Below are 20444 nucleotides of genomic sequence, written 5' to 3'. Positions count from 1 at the left end.
ATTTTAACCCTTCAGTCCCATCACATGCACAAATAACTGCAGGTCTTCCCTTCATGACAAAAATGCATTGTTTTCAATCATTTTTAATTACCACAGAGTATCTGACAAAGGGAACATATTCATAAACCCAAAATTTATGACTGTGCTCCCTTTATGAATATGTTTCCCAGGTCTTCAAAATGTCTGCAACACCTTCCAAAGGATTCCAATTTTAAACCTGCTGGAGTTACTTTATTGGATTTTAACAAGATTTAAATCCAGCAATATCTCAACATTTGCTTTTTAACTGCTTTCTCAAGCCCTTACTGCCCCAACACCAATAACCAGGTCAATGTGCAACACCCAGATATATCTTTATTTTCTTCCACTTTAAGCCAGCACTAAAAATCCTGCAGAGAATTTACAAGTTATTATTTCCATGGCTCCTTACAAATTACACTTCCATAATGTCCCCAAAAAAGTATTTTTTTGGCTAACACATAAAAAAAAAAAATTCCCATGTAGGCATTTAATTGCAGCACCCCCAGTAAAAGTGAGAGTAAGATATTCATAGCAGGAGACACATCTTGGCTGCTTCCAGATGGCACCAGAATATTGTCAGTACTCCCTGGCTGGGTTCAAGACAGAAAATTCCTGCATTTCTAAGAATACACTGGGCAAGGGAAACATCACCCCCTGAAACCAGCACACCCAAACCCTCCAGACAGCCAGAAATATTCCATTGTATTTCAAGAGATTAACAAATCATATTCCACATCACTCCAATAAATGCAGTATGAACAAGTATTAATACATTAATTCATTTGTAGTTAATACAAATGAATACTCTTACAAGATATTAATTGCAAAGAACTTCATTTTAGAAGGTCAGCTGTTAAAAAAAGAGGCCAAGAAGATCTGATTTTTATGCTCACAAAATTATTTTTAAGTGTGTATTTCTAACCATCTCCTTTCTCTCTACTCAGAAATCCTCTACTATTTTAATAAAAAATGCAATATTCTGCCTAAAAACCCATCTTGGAGTGCCCATATTTGCTACTAGGAAGCTTTGCACAGTAATTTACATTGATTATTTTGGCATCTCAAGTGAAGGTACTGCTCATAGCCAGCTCCAGGCTTTTAAAAACCTCTTAATGTTCTGCTCAACTACCAGTTGGCTCAAGGATCTATGGATTCTGCATATATTTGTTTGGTGAAAAACAAATCCACACTCACAGAATCCCCAGCACACTGGACACCCTGGGAAGAAACAATAAATGGAGACACTATGTTAAATAGAAACGTGGGGGCTTGGGGGTATTTTTGTTTTTTATCATGACCTTGGCTAATGCTCCTTCCAACTTTATCAGTGGGGAGAAAAAAACCATTTTGAATGGAATATGTATTCTTTTCATTTTCAGTCTGCACATCAAGCAACCAAGAGACTCCCTTCAAAAAATGTCCATTTTATCTTCAGTCACATGCTTAAGAAACATTTCATTAATGCAAGCAAGCTACTTTCAAGGTTATATTTAAAATTCTGTAGTAAAAAAGACCCCATCTAAAATTCTGTATAAAAAAAAGACTCCATTTAAAATTCTGTATTAAAAAAGACCCCATCTAAAATTCTGTATAAAAAAAAGACTCAATTTAAAATTCTGTATTAAAAAAGACCCCATCTAAAATTCTGTATAAAAAAAAAGACTCCATTTAAAATTCTGTATTAAAAAAACCCCACCTAAAATTCTGTATAAAAAAAAGACCCCATCTAAAACTCTGTAGTAAAAAAGACCCCATCTAAAATTCTGTATAAAAACAAGACTCCATTTAAAATTCTGTATTAAAAAAAACCCACCTAAAATTCTGTATAAAAAAAGACCCTATCTAAAATTCTGTATTAAAAAAAACCCACCTAAAATTCTGTATAAAAAAAAGACCCCATCTAGAATTCTGCCATGACCACAGGCATTAGAGACTCCAAGGCCAACTCACCTCAGGGTAATTCAACACCTGGAATGGCCAATTTCCCATTTCCATTTCCCATTCCACCCTGCTCATCCAAAGCAACACTAAATGCAATTGCTGAGACAATACGGTGTGCCATATGGCCAAAAGTGGATATTAAAATTGAGAATATCAATTACCAATCCACTAATGCTGAGAGCCAAAATCCATGGACAGTAAGAATTTAATCCAATTCAGTGCCTAGAACACGAGCTGAGCCCAGAGAGGAGGAGACAAATCTACTGCTGCTCTCACAGAGAGCTAACAACTCCCATTTTTTATTGCAGGAACTACAAAAGCAGCTGAACATCCCCAACCACAGCTCCAGGCCTGGTAGGAATCTACAAAAACAACAAAAGTTTTAGATGAATTGGCATCTGGTTGCACAGGGATTGAGAAATCCTAACTCAGTTCCTATTTAAGAAGCAGCAGTTTGGTTGTTTTCCACATGAGCAAATGGAAGCACCAGGAAGTTCCACAGGGCAGCCAACATCTTGCTTCATTCCAGGAAAAGGCATCCTACAAACACAATATCTATTGCCACTATAATTAAAGGGCCTTGGAATTGCATAAATTGAAGGGGTTTCTTATTCTAAGTGAATTAGCTGAATGATTCAAGTTTTATAATTTTTAATAGCTGTGGAAGGTTTCTTTTGGGATGATATTAAGAATAATGCTGCACAAAATTCTATCCACTCCCTGACTGTACAGAACTTCATTGATTACTTACACAAGAATTCCCATTAAGTCCAAATCCAGCATCTCCACGTTTCCATGAGGCACAGAGGTGATTTAAGAAACTGTTCTGCTAAGATTTCCTGTGGAATTTTAATTTACCATGTTGTCAAAGATTTCATGCTAGGATGCCTGCTACGTACTGACTGAGCAGCTGCAAGGACTCAACAAGGATAAATGTAATTTATCTTACCCAAACCAGAATCTCACTTCACTCTGCTCTTTCTGATCCTGTACTAAAGAGCTAAAGTCGTTATAACAAAAAAATTTTAGTAATTTAAGGTTTAACAGGACATTAACTTCAATGGAACTAACAGTTTATTAGACAGTATTCTTAATTTTTAAAAAGTGTTCATGAAACACCACAGGAATAAAATGCACTCAGCTAATTTCAGCTTTTTTTTTTTTAATTAAGAAAAAGACCAGCACTGCAAGCCTCAACTGAAAAGCTCTGCTGTTCCCAGCTTCCTTCTGCATGAGCTACAGCTGGGTTACTCCAATAAACTAACAAACAACTGATTATACATTAAGTAATAGATAAACAGTAGTAAAATGTTTGATAATATCAAAGGTTTGGAGGTCACTTGAATACAGGAGACATAACAAGCATTTCTTATTTTTCTTGCTGGGAAGTGTATTGTTTTAAGCCTGACTCCAGTATATCAAATATTAACCAAGCTATTTTATTTAGGCTACCAAAGTTAAGGTGTTTGGCACTGAAATATCACAGGAGCTACAAATGAAAAGTCCATTTTTCTCAAAAGATACTAAAAAATAACGTAAAAGGCTTTAGAAATTTGCAGTGTTATTTTGAAACTGAGTACCCAGAGCTGTTTTAACACCCCCCAGCCTTTCTTATTCGTGCCCATTAAAAGAACAGTTATCCAGAGGATGGCAGTAATTCTGGGTCAGCCTGAAACCCTCCCCAAATGGGGAGGTTCTGAAGAAGGCAGGAGCCTCCTGTGGCACAGAGAGACACCTGTGTGCACAGGCTCTGATCCGAGATCACCTGGCAGCACAGACCCACGGCCCAGCAGCCTTTGTGTACCTGTGCTCTGCCTTTAAAAGCTGCTTTTTAGCAACAGGCTTCACAAAAGCCAGGGACGTTTTGGTGGCGTTAAGCAGGCACTGCAAGGTAAAAACGAAAATTGTGTCACCCCTTTATTCAGTTAAGAGCCTATGTGAACATTTCAATAAAACTATTTACTCCTCCCACCTAGTTCCTATCTGGAGGAGCTCACAAAAATTAAGGGGAAAAAAAAAAAAAAAAAACACAGATTTCTCACAGCAAATCTTCCAAACGCTCCTCCTGCCCCCACCCCAGAAGAGAAGAAAGCAAAGAGAATGAGAAAGTAAATCTAAAACACAATTACGAAATAAGATCTAGTTTGGCAAAGCTGGGCTGAGGAGGAGTTGAAAAATGAGAGCTGCCTTGCTGCAAACGCCATCTTGTTGCAGCTACTGGGCCCAGGCACAGAGAGATCCATTCATTCACAGCAGAAAGAAAATCAGACACACACCCTGGCTAATCTGCAGCCACCAAAACAACTACACTATTATCACCCCTTCTCCTTGTCCCCTCCTCAAGCACAAGGGACAGAAATAAACTCTGATCTATCACATCTGGGGACGGATTTAGCTGTTAACATATTATCTTCATTTCCTCACACGTATTTCACATACACACCGACAGCATTTTGTCTCGATTCACATCCTCGTGTCCAGATCAGCTTAAAATATGTGATAAATGTCTCACGATTAGGTGCAGATACCCTACAGCAGCAAAACGTTTAATTTTTCAGTCTTAAATCGCCTCCCCAAGTTGAGCCAACTATTCTCAAAAGCTGTTTCAATAATCACTTAAGCCTTACATTTACAGTGCTTTCCTCCTATTTCCTCCTGTGGAGACAATACATAATAACGTGGCAGTCGGCACATCCTAGAAAGGATGCCTGCTTCAAAACGAGTCCCAGCCATGACTTTGTTAGGGAATAATGAAATATCACATTCGTTAAAATTTCAGTTCATCCTCAGGAATGATAAATTGACATCTTACAACAACCTCTACATCATTCTGATTTTCTTCTGGACAAGATTTTTTGGTTAATAAAACGCTTTATCTCTTTCATATTTACATGCAAGGCTTTACACATCCTCGTCCCCTACAAAGCTGTAGGATTAAAAACCCTACACGTTCAATATCCCTTGGATGGATCAAAAAAAAAAATAACGCTGAAATCCTTTCGATAAAAAGCTCGGAATTGAAACAATATTTTAAACAACATTTCCAAGGAGAAAACTCCATCTTCCTATTGTAGCAAACACCCTCCATGATCTTCGTTATCGCTGCTACGGGCACACAAAAATATGCAGCACCGTAATACATGGGGGAACAAATATAACAAATATGCGGTTTGAATCCATGCTCGGTTCCGGTTCTAACGAGAACAAAACCTTCCCTACCCCTCCCTCGCCCAGCACACCCAGCATGAGCCCCATCTGCGAGCCCTCGGCTGCCCGGGGGTGCTGCAAGCAGCCTTACCCTGTTTGTCTCACCCCCGGCTCCTCTTAATCAGTTTTCCACCATTACAGCAGCCACACCATTGCTTTTTTTTTTTTTTTTTTTTTTTTTTTTTCCTCCTTCCCCTTGAATTTCTCTCCAGATATTCCCTCTGCCGCCGGCTGGATCGCTCTGGAACTCGCCTTTTGTGGCTTAAGACAAGACCCCCAAACCGTCTAGCAGGGACCACTACAGCGTAATTATAATTAAAAATGGAACCCCGCAAGATCCGAGGTCTCCTCCCTTTTCGCCTGGAAGCCTTCGAGAGGGAATCGGTCCCACCCCCACCTTTTTCCCCTCCTCCTCCAGCTACAAACACACTTCTTTTTTAGGGGAAGCTGGAGCCCCGAGGAGGTGGGAAGCGCGGGGGAGGGGGGCTATTTCCAACCCCGCCATACCGGGGGTCGCCGAGAACGGGGGCGATGAGAAGGAGGAGACGGCCCGGGGGGCCCCCGGTGCGGCGGCGGAAGGGGAGGACAAGGGAGGAAAGGAGAGGGAAAGGAGAAGTGCGGCAGGAGGAGGAAGCGCGGGGGAGGGGAAGGAGCGGGGCTGAGGGGGAGCCGAGGGAAGATGGCCCCGGGGTGGGGCCGGCCGGGGCTCGGCGGGCGGGAAACGCGTTCTGAGGGACCCCCGCCCTCCCCGCACCCCTCACACGGTTACCTGCCCTCCCGGCCGCTGCTCATGAACCGGGCCGGTCCGTCCGCCGCCCGCGGTCCTGCCCGCGTCCCGCCGGCCTGGGGAGGGAAGGGGGGCGGAGGAGGAGGAGGAGGCGGCGGAGGAGGAGCGGGGGAGCCGCCCGCGATGCGCCCGGCGGGTCCCGGGGAAGGCGGCAGAGCCGAGCGGGAAGGAGGGATCCGCGGGGGAGGGGGTGTCGCTGGGTCTCGACTCCTCCTCAGCCCGCTCAGCTCCCCGCAGCCATCGGGCAGCGGCAGCCTGGGCGCGGCGAACCTCCCTCCTTCCCCTCCTCCCTCCGCCCCGCCCGTGCTGCCCGCCCGGGAAACCCCGGCTCGGCTCCCACCCCGCCCCGGCCCGCCGCCCCGCGCGGCCCCGCCGCTCCCCGCCGCCCCTCACCGGAGGCTCCGCCGCCCCGGCCGCCGCGAGCCTCACCGGAGGCTCCGCCGCCTCCACCGGGCACCCGCCCAGCGCGGCCGGGAGGGAGGGCGGGCGGTGCGCGCGGCCGGGAGCCTCGCGGTGCGCGCTCCCGCGCGGGCAACGCCCTTCGGCCCCTTACGCTGGCGGCGGCCGCGCGCTTCCCGCCTCCCGCCCGCGCGCTCCCTCCCCTCAGCGAACAAAGGGCGAGGGCGGGCGGCGGGCGGGGGGATCGCGGCCGCCCCGCCGGCCCTGCAGGCCGAAAACAAGTCAGAAAGAGCCGCATGGGAACAAAAAGGCACGAAACTGAAGCCACAAATGGTGTTTAAGCTCAGGGCTGGGAGAGGCAGAGCCTCCACACCGCGTTAAATGGGAGTGCTCCGGGCTGCCGAGCGGGAAAGGGCGGGAGAGGCCACAGGCCTTAAAATGCTGCTCACAAGAGGCTGGCAGGCGACAAATACCTAAATATCATCGTGTGAGGAGAGACTGCGGGAGCTGGGCCTGGTTAGTCTGGGAAGACTGAGGAGGGATCTCATTAATGAATAAAAATATCTCCGAGGGGTGTCAGGGGATGGTGCCAGGCTCCTCAGCGGTGCCAGCCACAGGATGCAGAGCAATGGCTGTGAACTAAACCAGAAGTTCCTCCTCGGCATGAGGAAGAGTTTCTTTCCATGAGGGTGGCAGCGAGCAGCTGTGTGTGGAGTGTCCCTTTCTGGAGCCATCCCAAACATATTTTGACACTATTCCTGTTTCATCTGCTCCAGGTCACCCCACTTCAGCCAGGGTGATCTCCAGAGAACCCCTCCAACCCTCACAAATCTGTGATCCTGTGATCTTTCCCTCAGAAACTTGACAAACAGCAATTCTGTAGCTTAGAACTTCTTTTTTCCAGCTTTGTTTATAAAGGTACTCACACAGCCAAAGTTTCCAGAGCATTCTTTTCATGTTCTCCTCACAGCATCCATCACTGCTCTGGAAGGGTTTGCATGAAAGAGAAAGTAGGAAAAAATAATAAGGGAGCATAAAATTTGCAATTTCTGTCTTGCAGATGGGACCTCACATAAACCAGGCAGGAGACATGTCACCAAAATGGAATCATTTCCCACCAGAACTCATACTGAAACCCTAACTATTATTGAGAAGTAAGTAGAGATACACTATTGTGTCACTTTTCCTCTTATCACAGCTCTAAATCTGAGGTTTTTCCCAAATATTTGTTTATGCCTTGCTAAAAGGTGAGGTTACTTGGCAACCAAAATAGGTTTGTAGTAAAAGTAAAACAACCCACAGCATTATAGTCAATTTTCAATTAAAACCTATCCAGCATGAATACACTGTATTAAAATAAACAAAAGACCCCACAACACACAAAAAGCCCACAAACACAACAGAAACCAACCAAAAAAAGGTTCATGAGGTCAATATTTCTTCTGCAAACTCTTCCCCCAGTAGATTCTTACTTCCCCAGAATTTAAAGCAGTGTTCCTTCTGTCATGCCTTCTGCAGGGAGGTGTGGTTACCTCTAATTAGTAAAAGAAAGAGCAGGTTTGCCATTTAAATGTAGGAAAGTGGATTGGCTATTATTCAGTTGGTCTGTTATGAAAAACTATTAGATCCTGGTGTGGTTAAGCCTTTGATTTATAATGATCAAATGTTTGATTTTATATAACTTCTATGATGCACTAAAGCTTTAATTCATCACCTTGTGATTTACAAATAACAAAATAAGAAATTTACTGAAATTAAAATAAATTATTCTTGAATTACTGTCCCAAATGACTCATATTCTTTCCAGTGACCATGGGGAAATTTCTGTTCCAGCCCTGCAATGTGGACAGGAATGTTAAAATCTGTGGAACCACATGGATGCAGATGGGGATGTCAATGTTCCTGAGGCCAGCATCCCCATCTGGAAAATACTGATTAAATCTGAGTGCTCCAGAAACACCACAAGTTTATTAGATACTTGCAAAGTTGCCTACAGATTTCAAAAGCAGTTAAACACAATATTTTAGTCATTAAATCTAAGTGAGATTTCTAGTAGGCAAATTGCATGTTGGTTTTTTAAATTTTTTTTAGTTAGAGATTACTTTTAGGCTTAGCAGAGATTAAAATATCCATTTATGTGGAAAACAATGACCACTTAATACATTAGGCAAAAAAAGGTACCATACATAAAAGGTTAAAAAAAGTCTTTGTTTTACAAAGGAAAAATTGAAAATCTTAGGAGATCTTGTGGAAATTTTTCAGCTAGCACTGGATGATACAGAAAAAAATCTGTGTAATGAACAAAAATAACATTCTGAGATTGATAGCAAATAGTAAATCACATTTTGCTTCTTTGAGAAAATAGCTGCATTGAGATTTTGTTATTGGACTAGAACAGTTGCAGTGTGAATTAATTATATCATAAATTACATAATTATAACTGATACCATTTTAAACTAATGCATGCTTTATTCCCATTGCACACTCTTATCACACAGATCCTGCTTTTCCTCCTCAGGTTTCTCTTCCATGCTTTTACCAGTGGTGCAATTCTAATAACTAAACATGGTTTGGGTTTTTTTTAAATAAAATACACATTCAGATCTTCTAAGAATCTCTGGGGTTTTTTTTCCAACATTCTAATTTTTATGCATTCTAATTTTTAAAACCTGGAGGTTTTATAATCTGAGCAATCCCACATTGCTGTGTGCAACAAGGTGGTTTATTCTGCTGTCCTCATGTGATCCTGTGCTGGAAGCTGCTGCACAGGCATTATCTTTAATTTCTAAATTTGTTTCTCATTTTTAATCCTAATTTTTCACACAGATCCATGAACTGCCATAGTTTGCACTGTTCAGGGGGTGAATGTGCAAATCACCAGAGTTAAGTGGACTTACAGATATAAGTTTATCTCTTCCTATACACTGCAAAAATATTGTTTAAAAAATTCACTGAAAACATCTGTGAATACTTGAAGATCTGGTATGGATAATTAATAAAACAAATTTTAATGTTTTTTGATTAGTCCATTTTGAAGTTACAGTTCTGGTCCTGGGTTAGAGCTACAGAAAACCTCTGTAGAAAGGTTGCTCCACAGTTCTCCATTGCAAAATTTCTTGCACCTTTTTCTCAATCAGCTGACATTAACCCTTTTGTAGGGGGCATCCTGAGTTAGGTGAAGCTTTGGGCAGTTCCTCTTCTCAAAGCAATTAATTTTTGCACACAAATACCATTGTTATAATCAAAATTTACATGTTGTTATTGTATGATTGTTATGGTAAATCAAGATGCCCCTGTGCTCTGACAGAATAACTGTCACCAAATAGTGGAAAGGTACAAATTTTGCTTTCTACAAAAAGGTGGAAAATCAACACTTAACAAAATTGCAAAGCTCCTCAGATGGTGTAAGGATACTGCTGAAGTAATAAATAATTGTGTTTGGCCTCCTTTCTTTGTTACCTCAGGTAAGTGTTTTTAATAGACTGACTCAAAACCCCAGCTCATGTTCCAGAACCTCACCATTCCCATTCCAGAACACTTTGTGTATGCTGGGGTGGCTGCAGAGCATTCTGTGAGCCCTGGACAGAGCCAAGGACACACTCACATGATTCTCAATGAGTTTGAAGTTCTCCATTTGGTCCCTAAAGAAAAGCAGAACTCTCATTTCTCCTGACATTGCACCAAAATTAAAGGAAGCTTATACAATGTCTAAACTTCAGCTGTGCTTCAACCCTGAGTATTCAGAACTCTTTTTTTTTTTTTAACTATTGTTTTATTTTTTAAAACCTAATTCAGAGCAGTTCCAACCTGCTGTTATTTGCCACTTCTTTAACAATTGGATGACAATCATCACTGCTACCTTCTGAGGAAGGACCCAGGTAGCAGAATATCAAGATCATTCATTAGAGAAAATAAATAAGTAAAAGCAAACTGAATAGAAATCCTCAGTGGGGCCAGGCAGAGCAAAAAGTAGGAGTAGCTCAGTCTCCTTAGTTACATTCTGCATTCTCACAGTTTCTTTCAGTTTCCCTATTATTATGGAACAAAAGAGTTATTTTAAACACTTCTGAGAACATGGCATAAAATTAGCAAAACTGTGTTAGTCTGCAGAGAATATAATTGACAAGGTTTTAAGGTAAGGAGAGCTGGTTTGGGAGTCTGTGTCAAACAGCAAAGTCCATACTCTGAGTTTATAACTGATCCAGCCATGGAATTCCTGAATTCCAGTCCTAGTGAGGGTTTTGTGTGAGATGGGTCAAGGACAGTTAATTCAGAATTGCTGAGAGACTTTGGAAGTCACTTCAAAATCCTCTGGAAAAATCCATTGCTGTGTAGGGGAAGGAGCAGAGTTGTGAAGGGCCAGAGCTGTCCTGGGTGTGTTCCTGGGATGTTACAATGTTATAATCACATCTCTTATATGATTGTCTGGGAATATTTTGTCCTCAACAGAGGCAGAATTGGAGCAGGACACACTGGGCTCCCTGTCCTTAAAAAGGCATTATCTCTAGTCCTGTTTTCTCACAAATTCTAATCTGGTTTTCTCACAAATTGTGGCTGGAGGTGCTTTCATTTCCAGGGAAAAACCTTGCTCCTATTCCTTTGTGACCCATTTAAAAAGTATCAGTGCCACAGGTACCTGTCACTTCAACAATAATACAAATTTATTCCTGGTTCCTATGTTTGGCAGAACTTGTAGCATTTTCCAAAGCCAAAAAATACAAATACTGTTGTCTTAGACACAGGAAGCTGATGCAGAGGGATGTGAAATTCTTTACCACCAGCACCCAGCACTTTATGGAAAGAAAGGAGATGAAATGTTGGGGTTGCTTGAACCTGGATCTGCTGATCCTCACAGTCAGCACCTGATTTTATACTGTGATACAATCCTACAGTGACACAAATAGAGAATTTTGTAATCTCTGGATACTTGTTCAACAAAACACAAAACTTCTCTGCTGGGACTGCTCTGTTCTGAACTTTTTTTTCATATTCCAACTTAGAAGCATCAACAGGTGTCTCAAGGTTGGTCTGAGCATGTTTATGCACTTACCAAACACCAATGCTCCTTTTTTTCATTCTATTTAAACAAATCCATCTTCAGAGAGCCAAAAGAATAGCTTTGAGTGGTTTTTTCTTAGAATCAGAAATGTATCAGAGCTCTTTTCCATTTGCTGGGGATTATTCTGGTTTTCCTTTGTACTCAAGTATTTATTGTGAGTTTACATTTTTGCTGTACCTTTAAACTTACAAGCTGTAGCTTGGCTTTTAAAAGTCCTTTGTTGCTCTTGGAAAATAATATAATAGCAACAAAGGGAATTGTAATAATCATCTTAGAAATCAGATTCTGCATTGTGTGTTTACAGAATCTATAAACACACCCAACTAATTGCACACATGGTCTTCCTTTAAGTAGGTAACACTTGGGTTGTGTGAGGGCTGATCAAGCAGTTTGAGTAAAAACTTAAATCCTCACATTTCCCCATTTAAATCCTCACATTTTTCCATTTAAATCCTCACATTTCTCCATTTAAATCCTCACATTTCCCCATTTAAAGGGACTTTCCTCAAGGGGTTCATTGAGCAGCAAACACAAAAACAACTGGGACCCAGGAGATGCTGAGAGTTTAGAATGCACACTGAGAATTCAGCCTGGCTGCTGAACTTTCCTTGGTGTCAGACACAGCAGATTTGTGGTGAAGGTTGAAATGCCTTCAAAGACAAGAAGGAATTTGCTCACCTTGCTGTGTGTCAGACTCCCTGGAGCTTCCATCCCATCCTTCCATCCCTGCAGGAGCAGAGTGGGAAAGGGGCACAGCTGTGTGTCCTTAGGAAGCTGCTCCCAACCACTCCTGCTCTCTCCAGGAGCCTGACCTGCAGCTGAAGGAGAACTTCAGTGCTGCTGCAAGATTCCAGAATCCAGAAAACAAAAATGCAGTTGTAAAACAAAAATATTCATGGTCAGGGGACTTCACCAGTGGCCTTGGAGAATCCCTGTGAAGTCAAACCAAGCCTCATTGCCATGAGAAGGTTGGAGAGTTCAGTGGGCATTAATTGAATTGCAATAGGTAATAAAATGAGTAGGTTCAGTGATGGTTGCATCCCATACTCCAAAATTAAGTAATTATTTGGGAAAAAAGCAAAACACAGTTCAGTTGCTGGTCAAAATGAAAGAACTTGCAGCCAAGTTCTACTCATGTCCTTTGAGTGAGGGGCTGGGCTGGTTTATAAATGTACAAAAAGAGAATTTTCCTGTGACCTGTGGGATCTGTCACAGTAAATATCCCAAATCTCAAATAATTTGTCAGCAATTCTGTGAAACCCTTCCTTGGGAGAACCTGCTACAGAGAACATGCTTAAAATTCATGTTTCAAATCAGCAAAACTAAAATTTATACATAAATTATATATCTCTCTATCACTGCTCAGGAGAACTGACAAAGTATAAACAGCCAACACAGTTGGATTTTCAGAGGCTGAATGAATGGAGGTTTTAGTAAATAAACAGCACATGAAATTTAGTTTTTATACAAAGACAATTACTTATAGTGGAAAAAAAAATAAGCCCCTCTACATGTATAGTTTTGCTTAGTCAAGCCAAAATATTTATTGAAGAAATAATTTTGATGGGAAATATTTTTATAAACCTTAAAACACAAACAAGTCTGGACTAAGAAGTTGCAAAGAGTCCAGACATACATTAAAAAATAGATACTGAAGGTAACATAAACCACCCCCTTTCCCTAATGATAGCATTATCATGAACAAGGAAGAAAACCCATAAAAACCCAGTGTTCTCTAAAAACCTTTACCTTTTCACTCACTGAACAATCCAGTGTCAGACCTGGAATAAAACCTACTTGTAGGTGATTATTGTGTGTTGAGAGGTGATGCTTGATTAAAGACATTTCCACTCCACAACTGTCACAGCTGGAAATCAGCTCTTCCCTTTCTGCTGCTGTTGTGCCAATCCCATAACACACAAAGGCCTTTGGGCTTCTGTGATTTCTGCCACACTGCTGCCAGTAGGGATTTGCAGCAGAATTTTTATTTTATTTATTTATTTTGGAAATTTTGCATTTGCAGCAGAAAATCTGGATTTCAGGTTAGGAGTCCAGGACTGCAAGTAACTTAAATTCCCCACCTACCTCAGCTTGGGAACATCCTAGAAAAGACCCAGCATTATCAATGTACTATTCAGCATTAACTGAAATAGGCAAAAAGACAATTTTGAGTAAATGGACTTACAGCAGGATTTCAGATCTCTTAGATTACTTAGAGTACTTCAAAGAATAGTTTTGTTTCCTTTGAATTTAATATTTAAAAAGAATTGAATGGTTTCAATTCTTCACATTTCCACCTTTTATTTATTTTTCCCCTATGGATTATAGGCTACCATGATAGCATACCTACAAATATTTCATTTGTTAGGGATTCCAAAAAAACCCCTTAGAGAAAAAACAAACCATGAAAAACAGTTCATCTCAGTACCACCTTCCAGTATTAGAAATATAATACCCAAATGTACTTCTTACTATTTAAAACATGTTTAGAGTTCCATTTATTTTTATGATCAGATGAGTCAATCTCGATTTTTTCTTCTCCCTATAGTTCCATATTGGGGTTTAAATCCTTGTAACAAATGTAATAGGAATAAAGATGAATGACATTTTCAGTACTTTTAATAAAACCTCTTTCCACTGCCAAAATTAATGTTGGAGTCAAAGCTGAAAGCACTCTGTGGTTTCCTGACATGCAGCAGTCAGCAGAAATGCATCCAGAGGCATCATCCCCCTTTGGCATTTGTAACTGATGCTACTCCCATTTATTATTTATTAATCTCTCACTTTGAGGGACTGAAACCCAAGGACTCTTTTCTGTTTGCTGGGATGAAAATGCAGGTGAGTTGTGGGGTTTAACCCCTTCTGCTGCCCAGGCTGCAAACTTCACATCAGCTTCCAGGTGTGATGCTGGTCACATTTTTCCTGGTTTAGTTTGAGGCTCAAACTGGGCAGTTGAACTGCCTGACCCTTGGCCTGAAGTCTAGCAGGCTGTTTTTGAAGGACACCTCGAGCCTAGATAAAAATCTAGAAAGTGAAATTAGCCTGTTATAATTTGTGATAATTTAGGCATTGACTGATCCAAACCTCCTTTTCCACAGATTTTCTTACTTTGTAATTGGAGCAAAGTGGCATGATGGCTGAATTTCTGCCTTTGGTTGATGCTCAGTGTCACCAGCAGGAGTCTGGCTGTGGAGATGGTTTCAGTGTCACTGGGAGTGTCACCCCTGTGGATGATGTTTGCTGAGGGCCTGGGTGCAGCCTCACGTGCAGGTACCAAACCCAGCTCAGCCACTGAGGGTATTTTGGGATTGTGCTGTCACCCAGAGCCACTGGGCTGTGCTGCCTGCCCTGAGCCCTTGGGCTGGAGGTGTTGGCCATGAACTCCAACCCTGCACTCCTGAGAGTTTGAACAGGCCAGGCCAGAGCGAGTCCCTGCTGTTCTGCATATAAGGGGGTGGAGGAAGGAAATCTGGAGAGGAAGCTGAACTTCCTGTGCCAGAGATTTTCTACTGGAGCCTTCCCTGAATTCAAGAATGTGCAGCCACAGCTTTAGATGTGAATCACCCAAACTCGGACATGCAGATTTGAAGAAAGACCCTTCCACATCCACACCTGTGGTTTGGGGCTTATAAAGAACAATCTGACTGATTTTTTGACCTGGCATTGCCTCTTCCATCCCCCACCCCATCTCCAGATGGATGAGAAACTCCTTTTATTTTAGTTTCGTTTCTCTGAATGCTGGCTCAGACTCAGAGGAGCCAGTTTGGGTGTCAGGATTAACCACAGGTCCGTGGGTAAATGGCTGCACAGAGTTACAAAGGGCAGAGGCACCAAGGAGCCAAAAGGAGCAGGCCTGATGACAAAAACAGGAGGGGGCAGGAGAAGGGCTCTGTGTGACAGCCATCAGTTGTTCAGACACGTGTACACACTTGCACTTTCATGATCTATAATTATAAATGGATGAAGAAGTCACCAAACTAATTCCATAGATGCTCTAATTATCCTGATTTTGTTGTGCTAATTGCATTAATGTGTGTTACCTGGTATAATGAACATTGATTAAATCTTGGAGATTTTGGGGTGTAGGTTTTGTACCTAAATTGTGGGATATGTTGGGAAATCAAGAGGTAGGAATCAATGAGAAACTTTGAATTTTCATGACAGTGATTCTGGCACAGCACTGAGCAGTGGGTTTGCAGCATCTCTAGCTACAATTCCCTTCAGATTTTTCATCAATAACCATTGTGATTAAAACCTGGGGGAGCAAGGCCAAGCTCTGATGAAACATGGTTTTGTTGTTGGCGACAATGTGATAAACTAGAGAAAGGAAGGGAAATCTCTCTTCCTTCTCTGGCCTGGAGAAGCATTATTCCTTGTGTTCCTTTTTTTGAATCCAGGCAATTTCCTGTGCTGCTAAAGCCTGGGCTCCCAAAGGAGGGGCATTTCTGTAGCACCCTCCACCCCAAAGCAGGAGCAAGGTTGCATTTATTTCCCTGTTCCAGCAGCTCATCCCTTATTTTCTGATTAAACAGTTGGTGCAGAGCAGAGAGGGGAGATTGGTCTTGCTGTGATTTCACCTTGGCTCTCCCTTCCCGTGGGGCCACACTGGGGTGGCCGTGCTGGGGTGGCCACTGAGGGGTCACAGCTGTGGTGTCACAGCTGTGGTGTCACAGCCTCCCTCCCTGCTGTGGGAGGTGGTGCCATGGCAGTGCCAGCCCTGCTGTCCCCTGTGCCCAGGTGGCACCGCCGCCAGTCAGGGCAGAGACACAGGGACAGGGACAGGGACAGGGACAGGGACAGGGACAGGGACAGCACCCACGGGTGCTTCACACTCTGCTGTCTACAGCTCCTCATTGCCCAGGCAGGAGAAACCCCTCAAACATCACACTGGCATCCAGGGGAAACTCCTGGGTGATTTGGACAAGCTGGAGAGAAGATGGAGTTAAATATTTGGATGATTAAGGCATCCAAGCTGACGTGTGAGGGGAGGATGAGCAAGCTGGGAGTCTTTGGCCTCAGGATGAGGTGGTGCAGGAGGGATCTATAAATGTGTGCAAACACCTGGGGGAAAGGACAAAGAACACACAGGCAGACTTTTCTCCCTGGGCACCAGCTTGCAGGGTAAGAAGCAATAGGAATAATCCCAAATCCAGGAAATTCCACTCCAACAGTCCAAAATTCTCTATTTTCACTGTGAGGGGGGTCAGAGAGTAGAACAGGTTGCCCAGAGCAGCAGTGAGTTCTGCATCCTTGGGGAATTCAGAGCCACAGTGGGCAGGGCCCAGGGAGCAGCAGGGCTGGACCAGGGGATGTCCAAAGGTCCCTTCCAGCCTCTGATCCTGGAATTGTTTACCCATGGAAAACAGAGGCAGACACATTGAAACCTGTCGAGATGCCCAGGATATCTGTGGAGTCTGTCCCACTCCAGGATGTTTCTTGATTCAGAGATACCCCTATTCCTTATCACCGTTTTTTTCCTCATTATTACAGTAGAAAATAACCCAACATACCCTTTTTTATTTCCCAGATGCCCAAGCCATTTGAATTTCCGTGTTTCACAGCAGGTACTGTGGGAAAGTCTATATGCGAAATAAGTAAGGAATAAAAGCACAGCCCGGTTTTCCCCCCAAATAATGGCCCTCAATGTAATTGCTGTGTGTTGGCCTTGCAGCCTGCCCGGCCGACCCGGCTCACTGCCCCCATCTGCTGGGAGCAGCCAAGGCCGGAGGAAACTCTCCGAACACGCACGGAGTGCTTATTTGGGTTATTTTTATGGCCGTCTGCTTTGGCGGCTGCTCACAGCTCCATTGCCTCCAGGTAATTTTGTGAGGGCACAGCAGCTTCTCCCAGCCCGGCCGGGCTGCCACAGCTCTGGGAGGGTCTGGGGACAGAAACCTTCCCAGCCCCGCGAGCTGAGCAAACCTTGCCTCTCCCCCAGTTAGGAATGTTGGGATGAGGCTCCTGAAGTCCAGGGGCTCTTTCTAAATCTCACCCTTTGCCCGAGTTTCTGCTCCAGATTCGCCCCTTAAGAGGGGGAGGGAGTGGGATTGGAGGATTTTTCCTGCACTTCATGTCCCACACAAAGTTCATCATGCTCTGACTGTACCTGTATTTCACTGTGACAGCACAGCCCACGCTCGGTGCATTCATCCTCCAGATCCTGTGCAAGAAAAGGCAGAGCTGAGTCCCTGTTCCACAGACCAGGCTCAGGGGGGAGGAAAAGGTGCCACTTTTCTGTGGCAGAAAAGTCACCAAAGTGGGTCCCCAGGTCAGTGCTTGGACCTTGGGACTGCGCCTCATCACTTGCTGGAGGAAATAGTTATGCCATAAACTCCTAGCATGGAAAGAAAAAAAACCCATTTTTTTCATCATCGGGCTCTTCTCCTTTGTTTCATTTCTGAGCTACTTGGGAAAGCAGGAAAAAAAAAAGAGTAAAAATTAAGCACTTTAATACAGATTCAGGTTTGCAAGTTCATTTCTAGGTTTGAAATAGAAATTGATTTTCTCTTTTCAGCGAGTGTCCAAGGTGAGCTTTGTTATTTTTAAAAAATTGAAATATATTTGAAAGTCTGCATTCTATTCTACAGGCCTCTTTTTCCTTCCAGTAAGATAAAAAAGAGCAGCTCTGGCATTTTATATTCTAAATTTTGACTGACCAGAACAAAATGTTTTTCCAGCAATGTGAGTTTGCACCTAAACCTTTTTTTTGCATTGAGTTTGACCTTAGGATGTAGAATTTCATAAAACATTTATTGTCTTCTCCAGTTTTTAGAGCACAATTCCCCTGTGATACTTTGTTTTCATCATCTGCTCTGAGAAGGATTCCAAGGCTTCTCTCACGGTTTGAATTTTAATTGTGGGTGAAGGAAGGAACCTCTGCTACTTACAGCAAATTAGGGAGTGTAAAAAAGAGGTAAAGAGGGTTAGGAACAGAACCAGGAGTGTGAAGAGTGGCTGTGGCAGAGATATTTAGTTCCATAAATGAGCAGGTTTTGCAGTGTCCCACTCATCCATGCTGGCAGCAGCAGTGATCCTTTTCCCTCAAAAAACTGCAGCTGATAAAGACAAAATGAGTTAGAAAACAAAGCAATCAAACCTGGGCTGTTTGAGGCAGACAAAGGCACCTGCAAGGCAAACAAAGAAATGTTTTTCCTCTATCCAGACCCCACTGATGGCTCGGGCTGGGTGCTGCAGGTTTACCACTAAACACTCTCCAAAGATTATAATGCATCAATTATCAAAGGCATCCAGAGGTACCACTTTACTGATACTGTTAACGAGCTTGGCCATAAAGGGATTTGCAGCCTGAGTTTCATGACAGAGCCAAGGTATAATTTGCTCTGGGCTATAAAGGCCATGAATTATTGAGAAAATTTACTTCCATGGCTGCGTTTTCTCTCTGAGCACAAGTGCTCGTGCTGAGTGCATGTGTGAGAGCAGAGACAGTGATGGAGGCTCAGCCTCAGAGTCCATCTCCCCAGCACAGGCTCTTTCACACAGCCAGCAAAGAACAGCAGAAAATAACTGACAAAATGATCATTCTGAACAAATGGGAGAAGAAAAATTGCATGCTGAACGGTGCCAAACTGAGGACCAAATAGAAATCACAATTAAAAATGCACTTTGGGTAATTACAGAGAGGGGCTTTTCCCTTAGAGATGTCACAAAGCTTGTGTGGATATAATCAGGCTTGAATAGATCCAGTGATGGTGAGAAATCAGAATTCTGAGATCCTGCATCAGGCCAAGCCTTTACCCTGCTGTGGGACCAACCTCCCCCTGGTGTTCTTTTTAGAACTGCTCTCTTCTGGAAGTGAAGCTTTGGAATCACAAATTCCCAATCCATGTCCTGCTTCCCCTCCTTCCACGCTGCACACCCAGCTAGTAACTTCTGAATCCACGGAGCAATGTCAAGCAAACTGATAGAGAACTGTAGGTTTCAAAAATGTGAAGTTCTACCTGTTCCATGAAACAGAAGCTGTGATGAGGGATCACCTCAGGTGATGAACAGAGATGAGGGATCTCCTAAACCCTCCATTGCAAGGACTCCAGCGTGGCACCACCCTGGAGAAGGCCAGTCACAAGAAAGACCTTAATAATGTCTTAACTATGAACGTGACACAGCAAATTGGGCTGCTTTTGTGCTGAGGGGAAAGTCTGTGTTCCTGAGGGCTGATGGGGCAGCAGCTGCTGTTAACAATTTCTGAATAATGTTACAAGGCAAGAGCCTGGGCAAAACACGAGATTTTCCCGCCAGATTATGGCCTTGTTCCTAGGAACTCACAGGCATTTGGGGTTTTCCTGGGGTTTTGCATCTCCTGTGACCAAGAGAACGGAGCTGGCAGCCGGGCAGGCCCAGGGCACCACGGGCAGGGCCGGGAATCGGAGCCTGGCGATTCTCCCGCTCCGCTCCATCCATGCCCGCTCCCTTCCCTGCAGGCACAGCGGGCACCAGGGGCACCAGGGCAGGGATTTGGAGCCTGGCGATTCCCCTGCTCCATCCAGCCCGGTCCCTTCCCTGCAGGCACAGGAGCAGGCAGGGACTGCCCTCTTGTGTCAGTCACGGTTCTCTCACTCGCCTGGCTTTGCATTCCCGTCTGTTTGTGAGTGAGCGCTCAGCCATTTCCCTCCAGCACTAATTCCTTCTTCGGAAGGGCAGAGGCTTCGTTCTGAGCGCTGTAGTAAAGTTCAATAAATAAAAATACATCTGCTGCGTTTATGACTTGGAGACATCCCGAGCTGGGCATACACTGCCCTTCCAGGCAGACACATCCAAACAGTTACCCTGGTTATGCCCAGCCTCCATCTTGACACACATAAGGAAAGCAGAGCAAAGAATAAAACAGCAGAAATGTAATGAAGGATGACAGAGAGGAGACACAAGAGAAGCAGATTTGTTGCACCAGTCAGCCCTCATAGTAAGTTACATGCAAGTTAAAAATAGAATTGACCCTTCCCTGGGGAGCCAGACTCATGGACAGCTCACACATGACTCTGCAGCAGCATCCTGGGCCTGTGGCTGCCAGAGATC

At 43.6% G+C, this 20444-nt stretch overlaps 2 protein-coding genes across 6 annotated transcripts in view; both read right to left on the bottom strand.

Annotated features, from left to right (window-relative positions):
* GNB1 (G protein subunit beta 1) overlaps window positions 1-6394 on the bottom strand; it is a 38904-nt gene extending 32510 nt beyond the window's left edge. For 3 of the 5 annotated variants that reach the window (XM_058039248.1, XM_058039249.1, XM_058039252.1), the window contains exon 1: window positions 5939-6244. The gene's annotated coding sequence lies outside the window, so the exon portion shown is untranslated. Of the gene's footprint in view, window positions 1-5260; window positions 5337-5938; window positions 6245-6349 lie in introns of those variants that run through there. The other 2 variants (XM_058039251.1, XM_058039250.1) reach the window with 2 other exon arrangements.
* On the bottom strand, window positions 5935-19832 carry LOC131092482 (basic salivary proline-rich protein 3-like). The gene is made up of 4 exons (XM_058039160.1): window positions 19698-19832; window positions 13500-13516; window positions 6386-6619; window positions 5935-6262 (listed from the first exon to the last, which is right to left on the bottom strand). The coding sequence occupies exons 1-4, from the start codon at window positions 19830-19832 to the stop codon at window positions 5935-5937; spliced, it is 714 nt and encodes a 237-aa protein (XP_057895143.1).
* Window positions 19833-20444: the final 612 nt, after the last annotated feature.

Source organism: Melospiza georgiana, chromosome 22, assembly GCF_028018845.1.
Source record: "Melospiza georgiana isolate bMelGeo1 chromosome 22, bMelGeo1.pri, whole genome shotgun sequence".
Lineage (NCBI taxonomy): Eukaryota > Metazoa > Chordata > Aves > Passeriformes > Passerellidae > Melospiza > Melospiza georgiana.
The sequence above is the reverse complement of the archived record's forward strand: the minus strand, read 5'-3'. Positions and strand labels throughout refer to the sequence as shown.